This window comes from Pelodiscus sinensis, chromosome 9, assembly GCF_049634645.1.
Source record: "Pelodiscus sinensis isolate JC-2024 chromosome 9, ASM4963464v1, whole genome shotgun sequence".
Lineage (NCBI taxonomy): Eukaryota > Metazoa > Chordata > Testudines > Trionychidae > Pelodiscus > Pelodiscus sinensis.
The window spans coordinates 62,604,280-62,629,914 of NC_134719.1; the positions used below are offsets into that span (position 1 = coordinate 62,604,280).

At 40.2% G+C, this 25,635-nt stretch overlaps 1 protein-coding gene across 1 annotated transcript in view; it reads left to right on the forward strand.

Annotated features, from left to right (window-relative positions):
• Positions 1-19,906, forward strand: part of NUF2 (NUF2 component of NDC80 kinetochore complex) — a 35,291-nt gene extending 15,385 nt beyond the window's left edge. Inside the window, exons 5-14 of the mRNA XM_075936966.1 lie at positions 881-942; positions 2,515-2,612; positions 4,952-5,025; positions 7,770-7,866; positions 9,191-9,253; positions 11,437-11,574; positions 13,019-13,159; positions 14,839-15,014; positions 16,977-17,112; positions 18,435-19,906. Of these exons, the coding sequence (XP_075793081.1) occupies positions 881-942; positions 2,515-2,612; positions 4,952-5,025; positions 7,770-7,866; positions 9,191-9,253; positions 11,437-11,574; positions 13,019-13,159; positions 14,839-15,014; positions 16,977-17,112; positions 18,435-18,557 (1,108 nt within the window). The 3' untranslated portion in view covers positions 18,558-19,906. The remainder of the gene's footprint in view (positions 1-880; positions 943-2,514; positions 2,613-4,951; positions 5,026-7,769; positions 7,867-9,190; positions 9,254-11,436; positions 11,575-13,018; positions 13,160-14,838; positions 15,015-16,976; positions 17,113-18,434) is intronic.
• The last annotated feature ends 5,729 nt before the right edge of the window (positions 19,907-25,635 follow it).

Below are 25,635 nucleotides of genomic sequence, written 5' to 3' on the forward strand. Positions count from 1 at the left end.
CGATAAGCAGTAGCTTATTGGTTAAATGGTTAGTCGGTTACACTCCAACATCCCTAATAGATCTAAGGACTCTATGGAACTTTTAGTGAGTTACAGCAGTGCCTGCATGGTTGCTTGGTGCATGGCAGGCTAGTTTAGGATAGATTTATACCTCCGCTTGGCATGAAGTAAGTAGACAAGCCCTTAGTTGACCAGAATGTGAAGGACATTTTTCAGATTTGGTAGGCTAGTACAGGAAGTTTTCCGGATCTGAAAAATACTGTGTTTCTTGCATGTCAGTCCATGGAAGAAGTAGTGAAAAATCTTTCTTCTTCTGCTGCACTAACAAACAGCCCAGATGTATAAAGCCAGATGTTTTGTCCCTGCAGCGTGCTGCAACAGAATCTAACTAAAGACACTTGACTACAGCAGAAGTTTGAGAAAACTGACTGTAAATTTACTGAGAAACCTACTGGTTTTAAATAAGTTATCTATTTTTTTTTTTAAAGAAAATAATCCCACAAAATAAAATGTGAATGGAAGTTTTTCCTTCAATTATTTGCATAAACATGGCTAGCATCTCATAGTGCATGGCTTGATATTTCCCACTAACATGCTTGAAATGAAAGTGTCCTGTGAAAAGTAACTTTAAAAAAAGCTTCTTCATGGCACTATAACACCTCAAGATCTATAATACTAGCTCGTGAATTCAGTACTACTAAAATGCTATTCAGGGGTTTGTTCTGCCGAGTCTGTTCAACGTTATGTACAGTACCAGGATACAGTCAGACACTTCTGCAGCTATTCTGGATTTATGTAGAGCAAAACTACTATAGTGTCCATTTGAAGTAGACTTGTTCACAGAACTAGTAACACTCAGTATCTTTTTTAATTCCCACAGGGAGCGTTTCCTTCCAGTCTGCCGTGTTAATGACTTCCAGATTGCTGATGTCATAAATCCGAGTAAGCAAGCATTTGTTACTCCATCTATGTTTCCACATGCTTATGTGATGCCTGGGACATTTCTATGAAATATCTTTGAAGGCTCTTGGGTTTTTCTTTCTATGCTGAGGTAGACAATTGTGATGTAGTGGAGACAGCATCTGCCTTTTGAACCACACTGGCTTGCAGAGAAGAGCAATTCATTAAACAGTTCTTCCAATGCTTTAGCCAATCCAGTTAATGTTAATTAATTAATACATTTCTGCTCTTTTGCAAAACATTGCAGTTCCATCTTGCTGCTAGGATAGATAGTAATCTGATGTTTTCAAGTAATTTACCAATATATGGGGGTTACTAGAAGATTTAGCCAGCATTGCTCAGATCCTTAACCCAATCTTGGCTTTTTGTCATTTAAATCATTGCTCTGGAGTGCGGCTGGGAAAGTAGGGGTCAGTATGCAGGCTGCCCTGGGGAGAGAGGACTACCTCAGCTCTCTTTCACTGCAGCATATTTGGGCCAGGTGAGAAGCACCTCTACATGGCTGTTGCAGCTCCAGCATGCACTGCTGGGAGTTGGAGTAGGTTCAGGTTCGTCTGCCCCCTGCGCTCCCCAGTCAGAATGAGGAATTCAGCAAACTGCACCTTTGCTCCCTGATGAAGGGGAACAGCCAGCAATGTTCTTGCATGAATCAGTGTGGGGGAGACTGGAGAGCTTTTAATCACCTTTAGCCCTCTCTAAGGGATGTCTGGGGGAGGGAGGCTTGGGTTCCCCTGCCTGGTGATGCGTCTCATAAAACTATACAGAAAAGAGACAGAAATACCATTTCAGGCACATCCCATTTTCCTGGCATAACCAAACCTTTACCTTGCTTATGTTATGATAAGAGGCAGCTGCATACTGAATTGGATGGTCCTTGCTTTTACTGTTTAGGAGGAGTTCTTGAACAGACCAACTTAATGTACAGAAAAACTCTCTCAAATATATAGTAGATAGTTATTCCTAAAACATAGAAATAGTTTTGAGTAGGTGACAGGACTGGAACTCAATTTTGTGGATTTCCTGGGGGAAATATTTCTATAGAAAATACTTGTATTTCTTCCTTTCTTCCACTGTCTTGCCAACACACTGTTGCAGTTCACGTGTGGCACAGGCCATTCAGGAAAGACTTTTTTCAATTTAATAAAGAAATTGATTATATAAATAATCAATTAAGGAAGTTGATTTCTACCTCTCCCTGTTTAATTATATCAATTTAAGTACATTCAATGACTGATGATGATTTGGTTCAGTGATGGGTATCTCTTAAAATATTTCCCTTCTCTACCCCCCCCCCCCCCCAAAAAAAAACACCTGGCAATGAAAATCTGTAAGAAATTCTTTTCGAAGGCAACATAGATAAATTAACCTCATAACTCTCTTTGGAGTATAGTACATTTGTAACAGAAAACTATCCTGAGTTATTTCTAACATGGCACTTTTCATTCAGTCTTTGTCTCTGTTTAGTTGTATGAGTTTTGCTGTGCTCAAGCTCCCTAGTTATAGGGCATATAGACACCAAAACACTCATTGTTCTATGCTGTTTCTCTCTTTTAGAAGTAAAACGGACAGCTCGTTTCTTGAGTGGCATTATTAATTTTATTCACTTCCGAGAATCACGCCGAGAGATCTACATGGAATTCCAGTGGACTTATGTAAGATTATGTATAGTTTGTAAGAAAAAGCTCAAATAAGACCATCAAAATATAATTACAGTAAAACTCCAATAGTCCGGCATCCAATTGTATGGCACTCCTGATAGTCCGGCATCAAAATGGCAAGAGCCTAGTGAGTGAGCTTCGGCAAAAAACGAGTCACAAGGCATCAGCAGCAGCAGCTGAACCGAGCGAAAAGGGTAAAAAAGGGTTAAAATAACTAAAACATTACAGTATATTGTATAAGTATGTACAATAAAAAGGATTCAAAACACTTTATATACAGTACATACTGTATATAAAGTGTGGTTTATAGTAACTACTGATAGTCCAGCATATCCGATAATCCGGCACCACCTAGGTTCCAAAGGATCCGGATTATCGGAAGTCTACCGTAGTAATTTATATTTGGAAGTGTGCAGGCTTAAGTACGGATTTGTAAATTGCACGAGTCCATCATGTGTTACAACTTTTTTCAAAGGGGCTGTAGCACCTTCTTTCTGTAAGACAGAGATTTTGAAGGAAAGAAAGGAATGCCAGATAACTGTTGTCTACATGCTATGGAGAACATTTAACTGTTTATAGGGCAGGCAGAAATCTTACTTTTATTTTTTTAAGCTGTTGGAAAGGCATCACCTAAGAGTACCAGTTGAATACAGCCAAGTCTTATTGTGTCATTGTACTATAAGTTCTGATCAAACACGGGGTCCTGGTAAATAGTTTGAGACACTTTGGTGTGGTTCTCTGAGGAAACGTGTCAATTGGAATTTTCATGTAGGCCCGTTTAAGCTTGCCTCAGTGTCTGGAAGAAATAAACAGTTTGAATAAAGGACAAACTGGGTCAAAATCAGTCTAGGAAAGACAGCAGTCTAGGAAAGATGTTAGGAAGGAGATGTTAGAAATTTTCCTATTCTCTTACCTTACCACCGAATGAATGTTTTAGAACACATAGTATGAAGCCTTAGCTTCACACCAGTCTCCTTGTTATATCTAGACACTTAGAGTAGCAAGATATGCCTCTGACCTGTAGAAGATGGAAGGCTATTACAGTGTTTCCTGTTAGATGATGATCTGGTTTGGATGATGTACACTTTGATCACCTCCAGGTACACTACTCGACCTGCTGTACTTGGTGTTGAATCTGATCAGTGCCTGGAAAATTCAGGTGTTGGAGCACACAGGTCTCTGCATCCTGGCCAATAAACCTGATGCGATTGTCTCACACTAGTGTTCCATGAACTCTCCTCTGGTTTTCCCTTCATTTCCAATCTGAATTTAAAGTCCTAGTGATATTCTGCAAGGCCACAACTGGTTAGAGCTCAGCTGCTAGGGAGACTGCCTCATTGGCAATATTTTGACAGATGCATTCTGCTGGGGTGATGCAGCTGGGTTAGATTTGGGCACTTAAAGTCTTGCTTTCAGCTGACACTGCTTGGGTAACTTAATTGAGCCCAAACCTAAATGCATGCAGATAAAAAACTAAGACCTACCCTTTCAATGAAGCTTTTGCTGAATAATGGCTTTCCGAAAACCACTGTGAAGAAATGAAAGGGGAATGTCTTTGCTCAAAACTTGGTTATTTCTATTGTGTTGAATGCCTTACGAGCTAAGATAATGAACATGAACCGTGTATTGCTTTTCTACTGGTTCTGAGGTGAATCCTGGATCTCATAACTTTCACAAAGGGTCTTTGGCTCTTGAGAGGCCCAGGATTGAAGTAACAGACATTGGTGACATACTTTTGCTAAATGCATGGCTAAAAATCACATTTCTTACCGGGCAGAATGAGGATTTCGGTAGGTGATAGACTCTTAAAGAATGCTACTTGCCACATAACTGCAGTTTGTTATAATCCATATTTGAATATTTCCATCCTTGTAGCTTGATATCAACCAGACCTCTTGCCTATCCATGTACTTGTTTTTCTTTTGCACATTACATTGAATATTTGGATGTTTCTGGAAATAAACATGCATACTGGAATCTTTAAATAAGGGCTTTCGTACAGGGTAATTGTTGAATCAATTTTTAGGCCTAGCAACTGCTTCCCTCCCTCTAGTATCTTGTTAAATATTCAAGCACAGGGAGCAAAGACATGGACACTTGGAAAACTTTTCCGTTGAGGGGAGCGTGAGAGGTAACACTAACTAAGCAGAAAACGATGATGCTAGAACTACCAGCAATTATCTCAACTGTGTATGTCGGCAGTACAAACAGAGTATGTAGGACCAACCTGGTTGTGTGAGGAACATATTGACATATTGTAGGTTGCTTATAAATCTCTGTGCTCCCATATTATGCCAACTAATCATTAAAATACCTTAATCTTTAATTTACAGAAATCAGCCATGGAAAAAATACAGCAACTGCAGACAGCAAATCAGGAGGCAGCAGTGAAGCTAGAGAAACTTGAGTGAGTACAGGCTCAAGTAATTCACATCCCTGGCTTTTGCAGTTATGACGCACATGTACAATTCTCTCACGGGGAATGATTAAGCTGTTGTCTTAGGACAGAAGTGATGTGGCTGGTGTCTGACTTTTCTATATCCGTCAAGTCACTATATGGATGTATCAGTGTCTGAGAATCTTCCATCTGTTTAAAGATAGAAATAAATATCTTTTTTCCTTCCAGGGTATAGGAGAAATACCTTGAGTAAGTTTTTAAATTGACTTATTTTTCTATGTGAAGTAATTGAAGGAAAAGCCAAAAGATAAGTTTACATTTAATTCTGAAATGAGACAGACGATCAGTTTTTATTTCCATAGTTGAGGTCTAGCTCCTGTGAAAGTCCTGTTTCCTGAACTGACCTGCCTTCTGTTTCAGAGAGGTAGCCGAGTTAGTCTGTAACAGGAAAAACTTAAAAAATAACAAATAGTCTGGTAGCACTTTAAAGACCAACAAAACATGTAGATGGTATCGTGAGCTTTCGTGGGCACAGCCCACTTCTTCAGATGACTGCAGTGTTGGAAGTCCAGAACTTGGTAGAGAACTTGGTTCTGAACTTCCAACACTCCAGTCATGTGAAGAAGTGGGCTGTGCCCACGAAAGCTCATACCACCATTTACATGTTTTGTTGGTCTTTAAAGTTCTCCCAGAGCATTTGTTGTTGTTTAAGTTTTTCCTGTCTCCTTCTATTGGTGAAATGTTTCAGAGCTGTGGAGGGAGGAAGGGACTCTCTTGTACCTAGGGCCTATCCTATGGACTTTTGATTATCTAGCCCATAATTATAATTCGCCAAACATAAAACTTTTCCCAGGACTTTTTTTCTGGTGGTTGCTCTGAGCAGGAATGTTAAATTGAAGTTATTTTAGTAATCGAGTAGTTGATAGAATTTTTATTGACTACTTGATTACTCAATAGCGGAAGGCAGCCCCGCTCAGTCCTGGCTCGTGCTGGGACCAAACCTCACTGCGGCTCTGCAATTTAAAAGGTGGTAGGAACTGAGGAGCAGAATGCCCTTTGGCTCCTACTGGGTTTTAAGTTGCAGAACCACAGGGGGATTTGGTCCCTTATCTGGTGCGAGCAGGGACTGAGCCGGGCTGCCTGCCCCCTGCCCCGCCCTGGCTCCTAAAGTTAGTAGGAGCCGGATGAGTAGGTTTTTTTTATATATAATATATATGGATATGTATATATGTGTATGTGGATATACTTTTAAAGCAGCTTAAAGTCCTTTTCAGAACTTAGGGTTCATGGTGGGTAACCAGCTAAATGTGACCTCCTGTTGGCTGATGGCCAGCGTGACTGTTGGATATACAAGCAGAGGAATATTGACTAGGAAGTGGAATTCTGTGTAACCTTTGCCAGCCCTGTCTCCATTTACCTTCTGTATAATAGTTATATTTACTATGGAGGTTAGTCTTTGCTGCTTGTGTTCTCTGAACCAGCTTTTTTCTCAAACTGCAGTATGCAGAGGAAGGGGAGCCAAATCAGAACATCTGGTCTGCAGCTGCATTGTTGGGTAGCTGTTGGAGAGAGCACTACAGGTCTAGCCAGCAGTGTATGCATCTGCTCGCCTGAAAGGGGACTTACTTCCCTTGCAGGAGATGTTGATGGCTAATTAGATTAGTGTTTGCAAAGCACTAACAAAGCTAAATAGCTATCCTGCATAAAGTTTTCAGTGTTCTTCTCTGCATCTTTAAGACTATATTCAGCTTTACTTCTTTGTTGAATGTTACTTCTCTTGATTTTGTATTCTTTTTGCTCCCTTGTCTTTCTTACTCCCTTTATATATTTAAGGAAGTCTGCACTCTTCTTGTTCCATGTACTTTCCCTTTCTTCCAGCCCTTCTTTAGCTTCTAGCTCATGAGATGAGGCTCCCTCATTCATGTCCATTCCTTTGGCAAAGCACTCAAGTACTATCACTATACTTTGTCACCATTATGGACTACAGGTCAGTTTTTTCTCTGTGGCATGCCTCGTAGGTGACTTGATCCACTACCAGTCACCAGTTCCAAATTTAGGTTGTTTTAACTAAAAGTATGTTAAAGATGGAAGATCCTATTTTAAACATGTCTCAGACTAATATTTCTCAAGTCTCGGTTACAATTACATGACTGCTTCTGGCTTCCTTGATGGGGTTAGCTGCCTCCTTTACTCATGTTTTCTGGCCCATTCTCATTTGTCCAACTCCCCATTTCTGTGTACCATTTTCTTTTTTTCCCCTATCCATAGGCACTTCTGGTTCTTATTTGCTAATTTCCTAGACCAATTTGAAAACTAAGAGGAGTTTTCTGGTCCTCAAGAATTTAGCCTTGTGCTTTAAGTCTACCACTTTAAGCTCTTGCTACAATAATAATAATTACATTATATAATTCAAATATCTGGATTGCTCTTTGCGTCATTGTCTCATTCTCTCACTTTTGTTTTTGCACTTTCTTCCATGTTGCATCTTAAACTTACAGCTCTCTTCTTTTGCTCCCTCTTTTCTTAAATCTTTCCTTAAATCACATTTTAGCTATGAAAGCTTTCAATAATATCCCACCAAAGGAAAACTAGGTGAGATTTAAGTCTTCAGCCGGTTAACCAGGTCACTGTGTGTAGCTGATTGTAAGACCCTTTGAGTCAGGAAAATGTCTTTCTGCCTGTACTACACAGCTCTTAACTCACTGACACCTGGTGTGCACTAACAAGATCAAACGTCATATCTTTGTGTTTAGCACAATTCCAGTAGAGCAGCAAGCAGAGTTCAAGCAGCTGTCTGATGATATTCAAGAACTGCAGCAAGTACTAAACCAGGACTATCGTCGAAAAACGGTATGCCCTATTTGTCTCTGATGTTCTGTTACAAAATATAACTATTGTGACATTTGCTTTTGGGAATTTATTATGTCTTGGGATTTATCTCATGAAAATTTGAGGGGACGTTTCCAACGTAAAGTAAAGTTACATCTGTCCTGGTTGAGTCCTGTGATACTCCCTAGTATTAACGTGTGCTTATACCTATGAGAGAATGAAGCTAACAGCTGTGTCTAGCGAGATCAGAAGCAGTATGTGAAATATAGTCTGTTTTTCATTATAGGAACACACTGCTTGTGTGATGAACTGAGATCTGCATTATAAAGAATATTTTGTGACTATTTCCCTGTTTAATTTTGTGTTGCTGCCTACCTGAACTCAAAGGATTAAATTAAATCAGATCTGTGTAGGAAATAGGGACTTAATGGTATGTCTGCAATGGAGTCTGAGGAATAACGGCAGCTCAGGTAGCAGTTCCTGTACTAGTTTTATCTGTGCTAGCATGCCTAAAAATAGTAGTGAAGAAGTGACAGCAAGGATTGTACAAGCACACCAGGGTCTCTGGGGATTTATTCAAACCTTTGCTGCCTCATCTGCATGGCTTTTATAGCCATGCCAGCACAGGTGTGTTTACCCACGTTGCTATTTGTTCTTGTATGGCAGTGTAGACACCCTCAGACATAAGAAAACAGCAGCTATGCACCTTCAAAGCAACTGAGAATACTGGGGGGCTATCACTAGCACATGCTAAAGATAAAAAGATGCTGATTGGTTAAAAGATGCCCCTAAGAGAAAGGGAGGGGGAAAGTCAGCATGCCCACATAGATGGTCAGGGGAAGAAGTAGGAACTATAGACAGGCATGTTCTCTCTAAGAAGGGCCTAAGCATCTAGGCCAGAAGTGATTAAGGCAAGATCCATGCAGTTAGGTCTCCCCCTTTTTAAAATTTGTAACCAATGTTTCTGAAAGCTGTACCCCTGCTAATATTCAACAGTACTGCTTGAGAAGGTGTGGTCTTGCTGCATAAATCAATAGTAATGACTCCCAGATGCACTAATGGCCAGGTCCAAACTCTAGCTGGACTTGTTGAATTAGTTATGGTTGGTACTTCGGGGCTGTAACCCAGATTCTTGTCCAAGAGTGGGTGAACGCTGGAATCCCAACCATGGCCTGACTGCTGTAGGGTTACACTCACTGGGCCCTGAGAAAGGATAGTTGTGCAGGTAGCTGGCAACTGCTTTTTTCAGTAGTCTCTACTCTGTAGTAAAAGTTCAAATATAAAACCAGAAGCCATACTGATAGTCCTCCCCTTTGAACTGTCAAACAATTGTTTTCTTGATTAGACAGCGTTGCAAGAAGTGACTTCCCAAAAGAAAGCAGAAGTCGCAGAGAGAACCCGAAGTCTGGTAAGTATAACTCAATTTAAGTGGGATCTGGACAGTGATGGAGCTTGTTATAAAATAGTGTCACATTTTTCTGCTTGACTTTTGCTAGCTATGCACAGTGTGAATGGCTCAGATAATTAAATTAGTTTACATTTTAAAAACCTCTTCTATGTTTGTATTTCACGGAAAGAATAGAGTTTGGTTTTCATATATATGCGACTCCAGCTCTTGTAGCAGAGGGCACGTCTACATAGTAGGGCTAAAGCCAAAATAAGCTACTCAACTTGAGCTATGTCAATTGAGTAGCTTAAGTTGAAATAGCTTATTTCAGCTTTTGGCGCTGTCTATACAGCAGGAAGTCCAAGAGAGAGCACTCTTCCTCTGACTTCCCTTATGCCTCGTTAAATGAGGGTTACAGGAGTCGGAGTAAGAAGTCCTCTGGCTCGACATTATTTCAACATTATGTCAAAATTACTGTTTGGGTGTAGACACGAACTTTGTTATTTCAGAATAACGCCAGTTATTCCAAAATAACACTGTTGTGTAGACCTGCCTTAATGTTCTAACTCCTGGTCTAAACAGTTTTTGTACTGGTTTAGCTATTTCAGTTAAGGATGAGCCATTTATGTACCAAAATAATTATACCAGTAGAGAACGTGGTTGCAGTTATATTGGAATAAGGGTGCTAATAACAATTTGGCTTATTCTTTTTCTCTTACAGGAATCACTGTACTTATATAAGCATCTTTATAACTGTGCCCAGACAAGAGGTTTTGTAGCATTTCAACTGTAGTAGTATAGTAAAAGCTGTACAACTTCCTTTCCAAGTTCCTATTTTCAGCTTGTCTGAAGTTATGCAAGCTTGGTGTCTTCCCAGAAGTAATACTGTGGGCAAGCTGAATTAAGATTTCAGCCATCAGAGTGTGGGGGAAGGAGGGGTAGACTATAAAAAACAATTTTACAACTATGTGAACTGCTGTAATTATTCTGACAGCTGGAGACGTAAAGTTGAAATTTGGTACACAAGAAGCCCCATGGAAAGGTCCTTTAAGCATTTGAAAATTGGCTTTTAACGTGATCAAATCATGAACCTTTGAAAATGACACTTTATGTATGCATAGTTCAGTTGGTATGATGCCTATTTTGTATGTTGCAAGTCAAATGAAGCTGAGCTCCTTCTTAATGATCCTGTAATGTGTCTGGGATATATTATTCTCATTGTGCCTTGCTTCTGTTTGTCTTTGGAAAGAAAAACATATAGGTGTTGAGGTGTCCTAAATCAAAAAAAGATACTGGACCATTATAACACTTAAAGTTGTGTAAGCATGCATGGTGGAAATACTGCTAGCATCTAAAGTTGTAGAAAAACTGTATATTGTGTTACAGCAAATAATAAATGATTCCATAACTAAAGACTGTACTATTTCATGTAAATAAAAGGATAGATTTGAGGCTGAATATTCCAACTTTGGAAATTCCTTGTTTGAATGCCCAGCTATAGAACAGTGACATCCTTTTAAAGTAATCAGTTCTTGATGTAATAGCTCTATCACCTTTTATGTCTTCCAGTAATGTGAAAACACTCTAGTGGGGGAAACAGGGCATTCCCTAAATTCTTGGAAATAACCCTTATCTTCTCAGATGTTATCTATTTTATAAGAGTGGGAGGATATTGGCCAGGAGTAGAACTGGGCGAACGGCGGGAAAAAAATACGAATATTCTTGTGAATACGGCTGGCATTTTAGTTCTGCTGGTATTTGTGATCTCTTATTCATTAGCATTTGGGTAGTGAATTTTATTGGCGAGAATGCTCGCAGCAAGCATGAATGTAGCAAAAATAAGTGGTCATGTAACTCACAATTGTACCATAATGCACATACATCAGTTAGCAGAATTAAGGCAGCCTTAATTTTGTCATTTTCTGACCTGAATGCTTTACTTGGCAACTGTAACATTCTTAAGAGAATTTAATAGAATTTTTCTTTTAAAACAAATACTAAAAGAAAAATATTGTGCTATAGAACAGTTTGGCTAGATAGCAGTAGAATGCTATCCTGCACAAGATGCTCATTGCAAAGCCCTTCCTCACAGAACTTCTCTTCTCCATTCTGTTTAACTCATCAGAAGACAATCATTTGCAGCATTATTAACATTAAGTAAAACAGAGATATCAGCCATATATTTTAACTGTCTTGCTCATTAGAACCAGCTAAAAGTGACAATGGCTACTTTGAAAGAAGAACAAGAGGAACTGAAATCAAAAATTGTAGAGTCTCCAGAGGAACTGAAGAATTACAAAGAACATATGAAGGAGACTGTCCAAAGACTCAAGAAAACCAAGGTGAGTCTTGATTACTGTATTATGCCTGTTCTGTCCTTACACGGTCTATTAAATTCCCCTCTGTGATGGGCAAGACATGAGTAATGATGGGACTCCATCTTCTGGCATAATATAGAGAGCTGCTAGTGCACCAGTTTACAAAAATCAGTAATAGGTGACAAGCAAGGGATTTAATAATTTTGTTTATAATGAAAGAAAACAGCTGATATTTACAGAGGTGTAGTAACACATGGGCTCAAAAAGGCTTTTTAAGCATAGGATCATAGGTGCTACTGATGATTGTTCCGTCTTTAATACTAAGCTCAGAAATGTTGGGTCCCTTGAACCTGTCCAGCTGACTGCATCCTTATTCTACCAAGTATGGCTGGCTGTGTTTTGATAGCTCTTCCCAGGCCCAGGATTACCTTGGTTCTCACTCAGTAGTTCTGACTCTGGAGGCTTGCTTTCTTCTTTCTGGGAACACTTTATCCCAAAATTGCAATCTAATTCCAAAATCATCTGATATAGGTTCACTCCAGTTAAAATGGAGAAGGTACATTAGAAGGAAGCAGATAATTTGAGGTACACAATCAACTTGAAATCTTAGTAAACTGCAAAAAAGGCAATGTGTCTTCAGGAACTAAGCATCCCTGAGTCCCCTCTCTAATTTGTGGTTTTCTAATTGCTTCTTTGGATTCTTAAATGTTTTCATTCCTGCTGATGTCTGAAGAGTCATGACAAACAAAAGGAAATGAAATGGCTCTTTAGGGGCAACATTGGAACCCCTCTCAATTTATAATTTTTGAAATGCACAAATTAAATAAGAGAAATAAAGGAAAATGTTCCTCTAACTTTATATACCCGTGTCTTTAGTTTCTGGTAAAATAGTAGGCAGAGAAAGATCAGACAGCATATATAAAGTTCAAATCTTGCAGACAGAAGGTTCATGTTTGGCTGTGTCTTGTGAGCATACTGATACATCTTTGCATCAGTGAAGCTCATCATTTGCTCTTTAGATTGCTCTCTCTTCTTGTACTCTTTGAGGTGTGACGTTATTACCATCTGACTTGAATCAAACATCCCTGTGTAATGCTAGGCACGTGAACATAAATGAACTTCTACTGATGTAGAATTTTCCATTGTATAATTTATGTTCTTTTTCCCAACAGGCATTGTAGCATATTGAATAGACACATTTATTTCTTTATAGCAGAAGGTTTGATTGAGTACAGCACTTAGTATCATCCTTGTCTTCCCCATCCCCCACTCCCTGATGCATAATCTTGTAGGCAAACTCAAAATTTACTCCCTTTCAGCAACAATTTTGAAGTTACTTGATTTCTTTTATTTCAGTTTACATCCATACATTAGTCACAAGAGTAAATATGCATTGCTGCAGGACATAATTGAAACCACGTTTCACTCATTTATTTAAGTAAATAGCTTTTTCTTGTTCTTTGTAAAGCAAGAAATAATTGAGAAGTATGAAAGTTATCGAGACCTAGTTGAGATCCTGCCATCATGTCAACTGGAGGTGCAATTATACCAAAAGAAAATGCAAAGCCAAGGAGCAAATGTGGAGAAGATGGCCAATATCTCAGCAGAGGTTTGTATTATTTACTTGTGTGCCCCCTCTAACTTCATGTAAGAAATAAACTGCTCTCAAATAAGTACCAGGTTTTAATTTAATGCAAGTGCTGCTCCCTGTTACCCTAAGCAAAAATATTAGAATGTGAATCTAACCCCCCCCAACTATTATGCAACAGTTGACAAGTGATATTTGCAAAAGTAGAATATATTTCAATCCAAAGCACAGTGCCTTCTAGCATCTAGACATAATAGCCAGCCCTATATCTATTTTTTTAATCATCATCTTCCATTTCAATAGTTTCACTTCTCCCAAAGGATCCCAAGCTGCTTCAGAGCTGTTTATCATCAGCACCACCAATATGCACCAACAGTTGGGGTGGAGTATAATAATTTCCCATAGCACATCAGTGGATAGGAGAGAAAGTTTTGAATTAAGGACAAACTCCTGTAAATGTGTTGTCATAAAATTGAAGCACTTATTACTGTAGAAATATAAGCCAAAATAGCATGAACTATCTTTTCTTTTTATAGAGGGTTATTTGTTGGTAAGTTATGTTACTAATTAGAACCAGCAGTTTTGGAGAATGACAGAGTAGTAAGCAAAAATAAAAATAGCTACCTCACTATTCATTTTTTGGCAAAACTTAGTAAAGTTTTGATTATTTGTCCAACATAAGGTACAGTAGTGTATGCAGTAAGTATTGGAAGTCTAAGTGGTGTGATCCACCAAGCCTGACCTGTTAAATATTTACAAAGTATGTTAACTGATTGCTGGGAAGAATTAACTGGGTTTTCAGACTATCAAAATGAATAAAGTTCTATTTTAGTAAATATTCAATAGTACAGTGGTGGGCAGCCTACAGTCTGTGGGTTCCATGCAGGGTTCTATGTATGGCCTGCGATAAATTTTGTTTACTGTTAGTTGCCAGATTCCACTGGTTTCTGTCTACGTAATTTTTTTCCTACTGGTATTACTAAAGTGACACACACATAAAGCAGAGGCATGCTGATTGCACACAACATTGACGGTGAGAGCTGTGTGCTGCCTTTGCATCCAATCACAGAGCTACTACAGTTCAGTCGGTACATCTTGCAAATCCTAAGTTAGGATGTTAAATTTAGATAACTGGCTAATCAAATAGTCGATGCAATTTGCATTGACTATTCAATTAGTTGATAAGCCTCTGCCTTTCAAGCCTTCGGGCTATTGCTACACTTCAAAGGCGAAAGTTCTATGGGGAGCACGGGGCCAGCAGGGAATTCAAGCAGTCCCCTGCTGGCCCAAGCTGCACGTGGCATTTCAAAGCGACAGCACTGCATGGAGCCTGGGTGCTACTGCTCTGAAGCACCTCCTTCTCTCCCCCGCACTTTGCTACCTCTTTCTGATAGAGGCAGCAAGGGGAGGCTAAAGTGACTAGTCGACTAGCATGTTGACTATCCGATAAGCATTTGCTTATCGGATAGTCGATTAGTCACTCACATCCCTATCCTAGGTATTCAAGTGCAGTTAGCAAAACTACTCTATCCTAGGAGATGGTCTTGGTTACAACAATCCTGAGGCCCACTGAGATGAAGGAAGGTTACTTCTGCAGCCCACTCACTAACCTAGGCTGCCTATCAATCCAATAGAGAGATACTGCATTTCTGTGATTTTTATAGAATTGTTTTTCAGTATTTTTTTTCAAAATACTGTAGGTCAGAAATCTTGAGGACCAGATTGAGAGTGCCCAGTTAGAGATGAAGAACGCCACAACAGATGAGATGTCCTTAAAGAGATTGGTCTGCGCTAAGCGGGAGAAGCTGTCTACCGCTGAAATAAGGATTAATAAGAAACATGAGGACGTTGACCAGTATAAGCGCACAGTATTTGAGTATGGATGAGTTTGCATTTCTGGCTGATGCTACTTTATATAACGTACACTTACAAAAATTCACATCTCTGATAGAAGCATGTAACAAGTAGTAGAGAGAGAATTGAACAGGGACAGTTTTGTGAAGACCTGTAATGCTGAAGGCAAGCACTTGGAGACTTGGATCAATAATTGCAATGTGACTTGACAGCATCTCTTTCAGTGTATTACTAATTCAATTTATAATGCTTAGCCTTGATTCTTTTATCTTTTTAAAGAAAATGTCACACTGGGATAATTTTCCAACTCATCAGACTTCAACAAAGCCCCATTTGCCTTTCATGAATTTTTCATAATTTCCCTTGCCACTTTTGCTCATTATCAAAGCCATTCAAGACCCACAGGGAAATGGGGCCATGTATCTCAGGGGGGTATTATCCTAATGTGACACGTCTAAAACAAAAGGAAAAGTGTCATTTGATCAAAGCTTCCCAGCCAGTCTTCTTTCCAATGTGATGCTGAAGGCATGTTGTAAGGGTAGGTCTGGAACACCACAATCCTTTCCATGAGGGCAAACTGTAATATTGTAAGCACAGGGCTATGATTTTACAATAAGACCTAGGAGACGCTAGGCCATGATAGTCTTCAATAGTATCAGTAGGGACACAGAAGATTATTGGCCAAGTGTATGCAGTGTTGTTTAGAAATCATCTTCATTTAGATGAGGAAAGTTAACTAAGTGCTCTGATCTTACCAATAAGGATGTTAAATTGTGGTTAATTGACTAGTTGAGTAGTCTATAGACACTTCTGCATTCCTCCTTTGAAATGTACAAGAGCCCCCACTGAGGCTCTTATACATTTCAAAGGAGAAATATGGAACTCTGTGTGCAGCCTGGGGCCAGCGGGAAGTCCTGCTGACTCTGGGCTGAACGCGAGTGTCTGCTTTGAAATGTACAAGATTCCCCAGCAGGGGCTCTTGTGAATTTCAAAGCCACAGTGCCCTCATGGAGCCCGGGGTCAGTGGCGGGGGAGTTCCCCACTGACTCCAGGCTCCATGTTGTGCTGCATGCCACGCGGAACCCGGGATCCATGGTGCTGCCCCTTTGAAACGCTGAAGCAGTGTTTTAAAGGGGCAGCGCTGCACAGCTGAGCCAGGGATCAGCTCTGCCCCTTTGAAACGTTGCCTTGGGGTTTCAGAGCGGCAGCTCCCACACAGCTGATCCCTGGCTCAGCTTAGCAGCACTGCTGCTTTGAAGTACCCCTTCTTCCCCCCTTCCCCCCCGTCCTTTGCTGCTGCTATCTGATAGAGGCATCAAGATAGAGTGGTGACTGCTGCCCAGGTACCCGGCTGTGAAGGCAGCACTGCTGCCAGCAGCAGTGGAGAAGTAAGGGTGGCAATGCCATACCATGCCAGCCTTCTGCGTTGCTCTTGGTGGTGGGGTTGCCTTCGGAGCTGAGCACCTGGCCAGCAGCCACTGCTTTCCACTTTGCCTTTAGAGTTGGGTGGCATGGGGGCTTTGTAAATAACGATAGCCCCACAGAATGGGGGTGCAATCAAATAAGTCTGAGAACACTGCTCTAGAGTATGACGAAAGCCCACTCAAGAGGAGGAACACACTTAGAACTGGATTCTCAGCTCATTTACATCGGTGTACCTCAGTTGGAGTCAATTGGGCAATTTCTGTTTGACAACTTAGGTTAACGCCTTTGTTTTGTTTCTGGATGCCATCTAGCTCTAGTATTTAAGAATGAGTCAACTTTTCTGATGTCAGTGTGATGGAAATAAATTGTACGTGTGGATAGGTAAACATTATTTATCCTACAAGTACAGCTTTTTCTTCACTCTTGCAAATAACTGTAACTATAACTTTGTACGTCACTTGACATTCATATCCAATATGAAATTCATGTTGGTATTTATATTTAATTTGGGGTGAGGTGCTTAGTTCACCACTAACTATTTCATACCTTCTCGCTTTAGGTATTGTAATAGAGTTCAGGAGAAGAGAGGGGCCGTCTATGAGAAGGTGACAGCGATTCACAAGGAAATCCAGCAAGTAAGGTTCAAAGTCCAGCAGCTGAACGAGAACACTGAAAAGGAAAAAATGAAAGCACAGGTCAGCAGAATTCTTCTCTGTTAAGTACTGGAGAGGAGAGCTGGGCAAAATGGTTTTTATTGGCCAAAAAATGCCATTTCAGTTGAGCAGAAACTTTGAATTTGATTATAAATTTGCCAAATAGCTTCACCTTCTTTAGCACTCTGGCATTATTCACACACCACAGGATGGGGAGGAGGTGATGACTCTTTCAGAACTGTAGCCTCAGTAGTTAGGGCACTCACCTGGATTGTGGAAGATCTAGGCTGAATTCCCTTACCTGCCTGACGTGAAAAAGGGATTTGTATTTCAATCTCCCACATTGCAGGAGCACACCCTAGCCACTAGGCTATAGGATGTTCTGGTGTGGACATCTCTCTCTCTCTAGCTGAAGCTCTTTCGCTTATTATAAATAGTCATAGGAGCAAGAACGTGAACATGGGTACAGTATACCAAATCCTTCGGGCTTGCCTTAACCAGCAGGCCATAGAGTCGTTCTTACTCTTTCCCTGGCCCAATGGCTATAAATGGACACTCGGAGGCTCAATTCATAGCGCTGGCAAAAGTTTTAAGGAGGGCCTGACCACCTCTTCCTCCAGTCCCTTAACAATCCCTCTGCCAAATGTTTTCGGTTGAATGACTTGTTTTGTTCAACCCCAAATGGATTTTTTTGATTTGTCTAAACTTTTCCCACAGTTCTGGATTTGGTTCAACATGAACTGATTTAAAAGCTCTGATATAACTAGCCAGCTCCTGCTCCTTCCCCTTCCTTTCAACACAGGCACTCTTCCTGCAGCAGACTTGTACTCTATGCCAGCTGAAGTCCATGTGAGCAAGGCTCTTCTCAAGTGACCCTTAGTCCTGTGGGAGAAGTAGACTAAGGGATTGCTTTGGGGCTATGGAGCAACACATTTGGACTTCATAATATCCTGTGTGAGAGCTCCAATCATGTGGATAATAGACGGTCTGCTGAATCAGGGCCCTCCTGTGATCCTTACAAGGAGCAGAGAGCTTGGGAAGGGGAGAGGACTGCTTTGTGGCAAGGTGGGGAATTCCTCTCCTCTAGACCTTCTGAAGTACGAAAGGCTTGTGGTTGAGGGAGCCAAGCAAATCTGGATGGTGAGTGCATAATAGCCTGATTCCTCTGAATTTTAGGAGATGGTAGTTCCTGTTACTCTCCCATCCCTGTGCTCACCTGCTGTACCTTTCCCCTCCTGTTCCATGGATACTCCTGAGCAGAATTGAGTGCATCTCTGATTCACCCAAAATCTGTCCTGCTGTTTCTTCAGTCCTTTGTAAGGCATCATGCTGATGGGAGAATCTAATGAACTTTCTCATTTTAGGAGATCTATCTTAACCTGAGGGCTGGCTTGGAGAAATATCATGAAGCTCTGGCAAAGATAGCAGAGAGATATGCAGCCTCACGAGATGAAAAAACTGCTGAACTAAAGAGGAGAATGCTTTGAGTTTAGATATCCTGAACTAGCTGTTTCATTTGGCTTCTGCTTATTGTATTTATCCTCCTGTTTGGATGTAAAATATTGCATTTTATGTGGGAAGCTTCTTCTAAAAACATCTCAGAACACATTTAATATTATATACAGTCTCTGGTACTGTCAACTGATTAACCTTGGTAAAAATAGACTTGGAAATCCTGTCTGCATTATCTATCTCAGTTTTGATTCTTCAAGTGGTAAGTTTACCAATTTATTTTGCTTAACCTCACACTATTTTATGTATCTTTGGCTTTTAGAGTAACTACAGTTTTTGCAGAAACTACACCTAGGATATTAGTTTGGGGTAGCTTTGGTTTGAATGGAGTATCTTCTTAGATCTTGGTTTTAGTATTTTCCAGGTATATCAAACACAGTCTGACTTACCTAAATATCCATCTGATTTTGGAACAAGTATTACTGAGATTGTCATGATGGGAGAGTGGATTCTTATAGAAACTCAGCATTGGTCTGCCCCAACGTCCAGCAATAAAGAAGTCCTCAAGACGAAAGAGTCCTATCTGGGGAGCTACATAACTTCAGTTGGTGTTGCTCTGTCTGTTTCTGGAAACTTGAATACATGGTCTCTACTTGGTGTAGTTTTGACCACCCATTTGTGTTTGTAGAGGATAAGTCTGTGTTTGGGCAGACAACTGCATTAAAAATAAACTGACATGGACTGGATATTCATTGTTCATTTCTATTGAAACTGCTCTTCTAACATGTTTGGCCAGACTGCTTTGGGAGCATAAAATGCTACTTTTAAATAGCTGCTGTAAAGATTTGGATAGCCTTATTTTTCTCTTTGTATTCTTTCAGCCTACTTGTTCATTCTCTTTTTGGTGTAAGTCTTCTAGTTTTTGAGTTTTGTATTAGACCTATGTTTATCCTGAGACAAGGTGTGTATGAGGTATTTTTTTTTATTGGACCAACTTCTGTTGGTAAAAGAGATGAGCTTTTGAGTTACTCAGAATTTCTCTTCAGATCTCATTCTTTTTAGCCTGTTTCTTTTGTTTGTTTTTTCCTGTTTTTCCTGCGCCCTGCAATTCTTTAGGACTGAGACTTTAAGTATTAGTTTACCCATTTGTTACTTCTCTTTTCTCCAATTAGGATCTGTTTTTTCCCAATATCTTTTTCTTGATCTTTCAGACTGTAAAGTCGTCTTGGGTAAAATGTACTTAACTTTGGTGCTTTTGAAAGTAGGTCTTGAGAATTTTTGAAAATGTTACTCTTAATCTTTCATTAGTTGAACTGTTTGAACATTTTTGTTGCTTATTTTAGCCTGTCTCTTTGTGTACCATACAAATAAAACTTAAATTTGATTACTCATTGGTTTCAATATATTCATAGGAATGGATATAACTAAAAAGTACAGGGGAAATCTTAGTAATGTTATGGTAGTTTTAGACCTATATATGCAATATCCTTTCAAACTCTGGCCCAGTATCTTTAAATTATATTTTTAGGGTGACTTCGAGGTGCTGACAGTGCATAGTTCCCAATGATGTTACTAGGAGTGGTGCATATGCTCAACAATCTCAGAATACAGATCAGCTATTAGTAAGGCAAAGATTTGTCATGAGTATTTTTAGTAAAAATCATGGACAGGTGGTGGGCAATAAAGAAAAATTCATGAAAGCCGTGACCTGTATAGACTCTTACTAAAAATATCCATGACACAATGGAAAGGGGCTAGACAGCTTGTGGGGTGGCTGGGAGCTTTTGTGCCCCCTCTATCCATGGGGATCAGAGCTCCAGAGTCCCTCTGCCTCCCAGCAGCTGGGAGCTTGGGGGCCTGCTGCATCAGATGGCAGGTGTACTTCCCAACTCCCTGCTGCTGTGGGAGGCGGCATGACCCCGCAGCTCCCAGCCACCGGTCCGAAGTCTCAGAGGTCTTTGGAGGTTATGGATTCTGTCACCTCCATGGTACAATTGTAGCTTTTTAATTAGATGCTTAACTAAGGTCCTTGAAAATTTGAATAGTTAGGTTTTTCTGCATTGCAATTAATATATGTGTATATATACTCACATGCACACAATAAAAAATTCTTATAGTGCTGCATTTAATTGTTAAATCACAAATACCTTTATCTAGAACGGTATGAAATTGCAGGAACACTACTTCTCATATTACCATACGCTCCATAACTGTCACAAATGGATATTTGAAAACTAATGATCTAAACATATTCACTCACTCGAAAAATTATTGATAACTTACTATAATTTTCAGTCCAATAATTGTTACATGCTCCACATCTTCGCTAAATTCTGAGACCATTAAAGATTTTAATATTATCAATGGTGCAATTGAAAAATGATCCTCATGGTACTGCTTATTTATCCACACGTTACATACCCAAGTATCACACAGAGGTAGGCATGTATATTAGTACAATCCCATGTCTCAAATGTAGAGATGGAGACACAAGTAAGTGACTTGTCTGTGTAGCAAGTGTTAGTTTTGTAGACAGGGTTAGAATTCTGGAATATGCTTAATGCCATGGCTACCTGCAGTACATGGAACAACTTTTTTGTTCCAAGGCACATATCTTGATATCTAGATTTAATATGTATGCGCTACGCTTACCAGTGGATAATATCTATATAATTACCTACAATGCATGAAACACACATCAGTAGAAGTATGTTGTTCCCAAAGAGGTAAAATAGTACAAATGTGCAAGGCCTGACAGGTAACCTTGTTTGTGTACCACAAAGTAGGAAAAGGGGAGGAGATGGTTTTTTCACGTGCTCTGAATATCAGCGAAAGGGAGGAGAACTTTGGGCCCATGCAGCTTCAGAGTTCAGTAGAGGTCACACAAATTCAGGAGCTTTTTGGTCAGGGGAAAAGAATTGTGCTGTTTTTAGGGGAAAGTGAATACTCTGGAGGATTTGACCATGTTGGTGTCTGTGTGTGTGTGTGTGAGCATATCTTCAATACCTGAGAAGGTAATATTATTCATTTGTGTTTTTCTGAGCTCTCATTTATGCCATATTAGTGTGTCCACAGAGCAGGTGGACTTGAATATCCATTGTCTCATTCCCTTTCGATTCATTGATCAAAAATAGTACCGCTTCAGGAGTCAGTCTTGTCGCCAGGATCATTAGTCCATGAAAAATTCCCCTCCGGGCCATCTTCAGTAGAGATGGGGATGTGTCTCTGGGCACTTATCTGCTGTCCTAAAGGCATTCTCCAACAAAGCAGTTATAGATTCAAGACTAGAAGAGCCCATGGTGGTAATGTAGTGTGATTTGTATCACACAGGCCATAAAACATCTCCTCAAAAGTCCTAGAGCAGATCTTTTAGAACAACATCCAAAGTTGATTTAAAAATTCAGTGATGGAGAGAACCCACCACCACCTTTGGTAAATTGTTTCAGTGGTTAATTACTTTCACTAATAAAAACTTTCACCCTGTTTCCAGCCTCAATTTGTCTAGCTTCAGCTTCCAGCAGTTGTATGCGGCTGTACCTTTCTTTGTAGGATTAAGCCATTATCAAATATTTGCTCCCAATGTAGTTAGACTGCTCCAGTTCCCCCTTAACCTTGTTGGCTAAGCTAAACAGACTCCAGGAGCTCATCTATCACCATAATGCAGGGATGGGCAATATTTTTTGCTGGGGGGAGCCATTCCAAGAATTTGGTAAATGGTCATGGGCTGTACTTTTCTATTATATTAATGGATGTGTGTCTGAGACGGAGTTTGGGTGCAGGAGGGAGCTCTGGGCAGGGGACTAGGGTGCAGGGCTTGGGAGGGAATTTGGATGCAGGAAGGGGTTGTGAGCTGGGGAGGGATGCAGTGTCTGGGAGGGAGTTTGGCTACGGAGACATTCTTGCTTCAGCAACTGGCTGCTTTGTGTGGCATGCGGGGATGTGGCAGGTAGACAGCCTGCCTGAGCATCCCTCTGGGATATGGACATTAGCGGCCCACAGGGTCATGGTGGGTCAGATCCGGCTCTTGGGCTGTATTTTGCCCACCCCTGCTATAAAGCACATTTTCTAGTTCTTAATCATTCTTGTGGCTCTTCTTTGAATCCGCCCCAATTTATCAACATCCTTCTTGAATTGTGGACATCAGAAATTCCAGCAGTGGTCACCGTAGTGCTATATACAGCACTAAGATAACCCCTCTGCTCCGTCTTCAGATTTCACTGTGTATGCATCCAAGGATTGCATTTGCCCTTTTGGCTATAGCCTGTCACGGAGAGCTCACGTTCATCTGATAATCTACCACAACCTCCAAATCTGAGTCACTGCTTCTCAGGATAGTCCCTATTGTGTACGTATGTTGTACAATCGTTCTCTGTTCCTAGCTGTATATATCTGCATTTGGCCATATTAAAATGCATATTATTTGTCTGAGCCCAGCTTACCAAGTGATATGTATCATTGACCTGTTTTCTGTTGTTTACTTCTCCCATAGTTCTTTTTGTGATCTGCAAACTTTCAGTGATTTTGTTTGCTTCTAGGTCATTAATGATATTAAATAGAACCCAGTAGAAAGACCCCTGTTTGATTCCACCTTCATAATTACATTTTGATATCTATCAGTTAGCCAGCTCTTGAACACATTTAATGTGTGCCATGTTAATTTTCTTTCTAGTTTTTTAATCAAAATGTCATACGGTACCAAATCAAATGCCTGACAGAAGTCTAAGTATATTACATCAACACTGTTACCTTTATCAACCAAACCTGTAATCTCATCACAAAAAGATATCAAGTTGAAAAGGATCAACCTTCCATAAATCTATGCTGATTGACATTAATTGGGTTATTCTCCTTTAATTCTTTATTAATCGATTCCTGTATCAGCCACTCCATTACCTTGCCTGGGATTGATGTCATTCTGTCAGGCCTGTAATTAAAGTTCCTCTGGTTTACCCTTTTTAAATATTGGAAAAACATTAACTTTCATTCTTTTTCAAGACTTAGTGACAATCAACATTAACAGGCCAGCAAGTTATAGTCATCTCTTTTGAAACTCTTGATACAAGTTATTCCAAACTGCTGATTTAAACAAAAAACACCTAAATTTAATAGTTGTTCTTTAACTTTCTGCTGAAAATCCACTGGAATGGAAAGAGTTGCCATGTATGACTAATCATGTTTTCCCCAAATCGAATATATAAAGGAGAACATTTGTAAGTTTATGCGCTAATAACTTGGACACTATAAGAGCTGCCGCAACCAAACTTTGCATGGGATAATCTTTCATCCAGGAGAAGGTTTTAAGGTGCGTTTGGGTACAATCTGGCCCGAGCTCAAGCTGTAAAAATCAAAAAGTAACCTGCTGCGCTGTGCTTCAAGGGCTGCCCCGTGCACCCTAGGTTCCGTGCCTGCCGTCTGCGGCCCCCAGCGCCGTCCAGGACTCGCCCCCTCCCTCCTGTGAGGTTACATAAGCGACCCTCTTTTTCCTCCCCCACCCCGTGTCAGCATGCAGTGCCCTGACCCCCACGTGCACAACGGCTCAGGCACCCACCCTACCCCCTGCGGCACCTGCAGCCCCAGGCTCAAGCTGGGGTGCCCCTCCCACGTGTAACCTCCCCTCCCCCCGGGGTCGCACTCCTCCCCCACCCTTTGGGGATGATGCGGGCCTATATTTTAATCCCTATAGAAATCAATGTAATTTTTCTACAATTCAAAAAAAGATAATGGACTACTGTTTTTCTACAGTTTGTTCTTCCGGTTTCCCGAGCAACGTCGGGTAACTCCAGCTAGTATAGAATATAAATATTTATTAAATACTTATGCCTTTTCTGCTTATTAATAATTCTATCATGTTAATCTGGTAATGGACTAATACCTTTTTTAGGGTTCTTTTTGCTTCTACTATACTTAATTTTTTCATTGTCCTTAATTCTGCTGGTTGTAGATTTCTTCTTGAGTCCTTTTGGCTTCCCTTATCAATATTCTACATTTCCTAGCTTCTGATTTGTATTCATTACTCTCCAATCCTCCTTTCTTTCATTGTGTTTATACTGCCTTCACTTGCCATTGAAACTAGGTTGTTTTTTAACCAATGTGACCACCTTCCTCGATTGTGAGTTTTTGGCATCTAGTAAAATGTTTTTAAATAATTCTCAATGATCAGTAATTTTTCTGATACAGTTCTTCCCAGCTGATTTGTCACAAACATTTTCAGAGGTATGAAATTGCCCTTTTTAAAGCCCCAATTTCATTCATATCTGTCTTTATCTATATGTATCATGAGAGAGAGAGAGAGGTTGAGATCACTAGTCCGGACTTTATTCTGTTCGCAAATCATAAACGTCATCAAATCATGATCAGTTGTACCTAAAGTACCATTAATTTTTAATTCTGTGATCAGTGTTTCTTTAATTTTGAAGCCCATCATAATGTGGAAAAGAGCTTGACTCCTGTGTTTTGATGTTGGGGTTTAAAATTGAACACTTCCACCTATCACTTCCTGGTGAAGGAGAAAGCAATTATACTAGACTTGCACAAATAGTCCCCAGTGAAGGGGATGAAGGAAAAATCTGCTGAGTTTCAAGGACAGGATTCTCAGAGGGTGAGACAACTTTTGGCTTCTCTGGAAGACGAATGATCAGTCACTTCACAATGAGTCATGCCATGCCTGGTCACTTGATTGGCTCACCTCAGAGTATCTCTCTTGCTTGTCTATATGGCTCTTGGCAGTGTTTGGGTTCTTAAGGGGAACGGTTCACTGAGGCTCTACACAAAAGCAGTGGGTGCATGTGTGTTATGTATAAAGATGATAATATTGTGGATAGCTGGTTATTTTGTAGTTGGTATTGACTTCAGTTCTCCACAAAGGATGACATGAATATGCAGGTGTATGATCTCTGCTTACTGTGCTGTAGAGTTTGAGCTTGCTGATTGTTTTAACGGAACTATTACATTCCACATGGTCTTCCCTAATGTGAGTACAGTACTCTCCTGTGTATATTGGAGGCATCACTCTAACAATTCTGTGGCTGATCGAGAGGCATCTGAACCCTGCAGACCACGACGTCTTAAATTGGAGACCGTAGAGGATACCTAATAAATAGATGAGGCAACAAG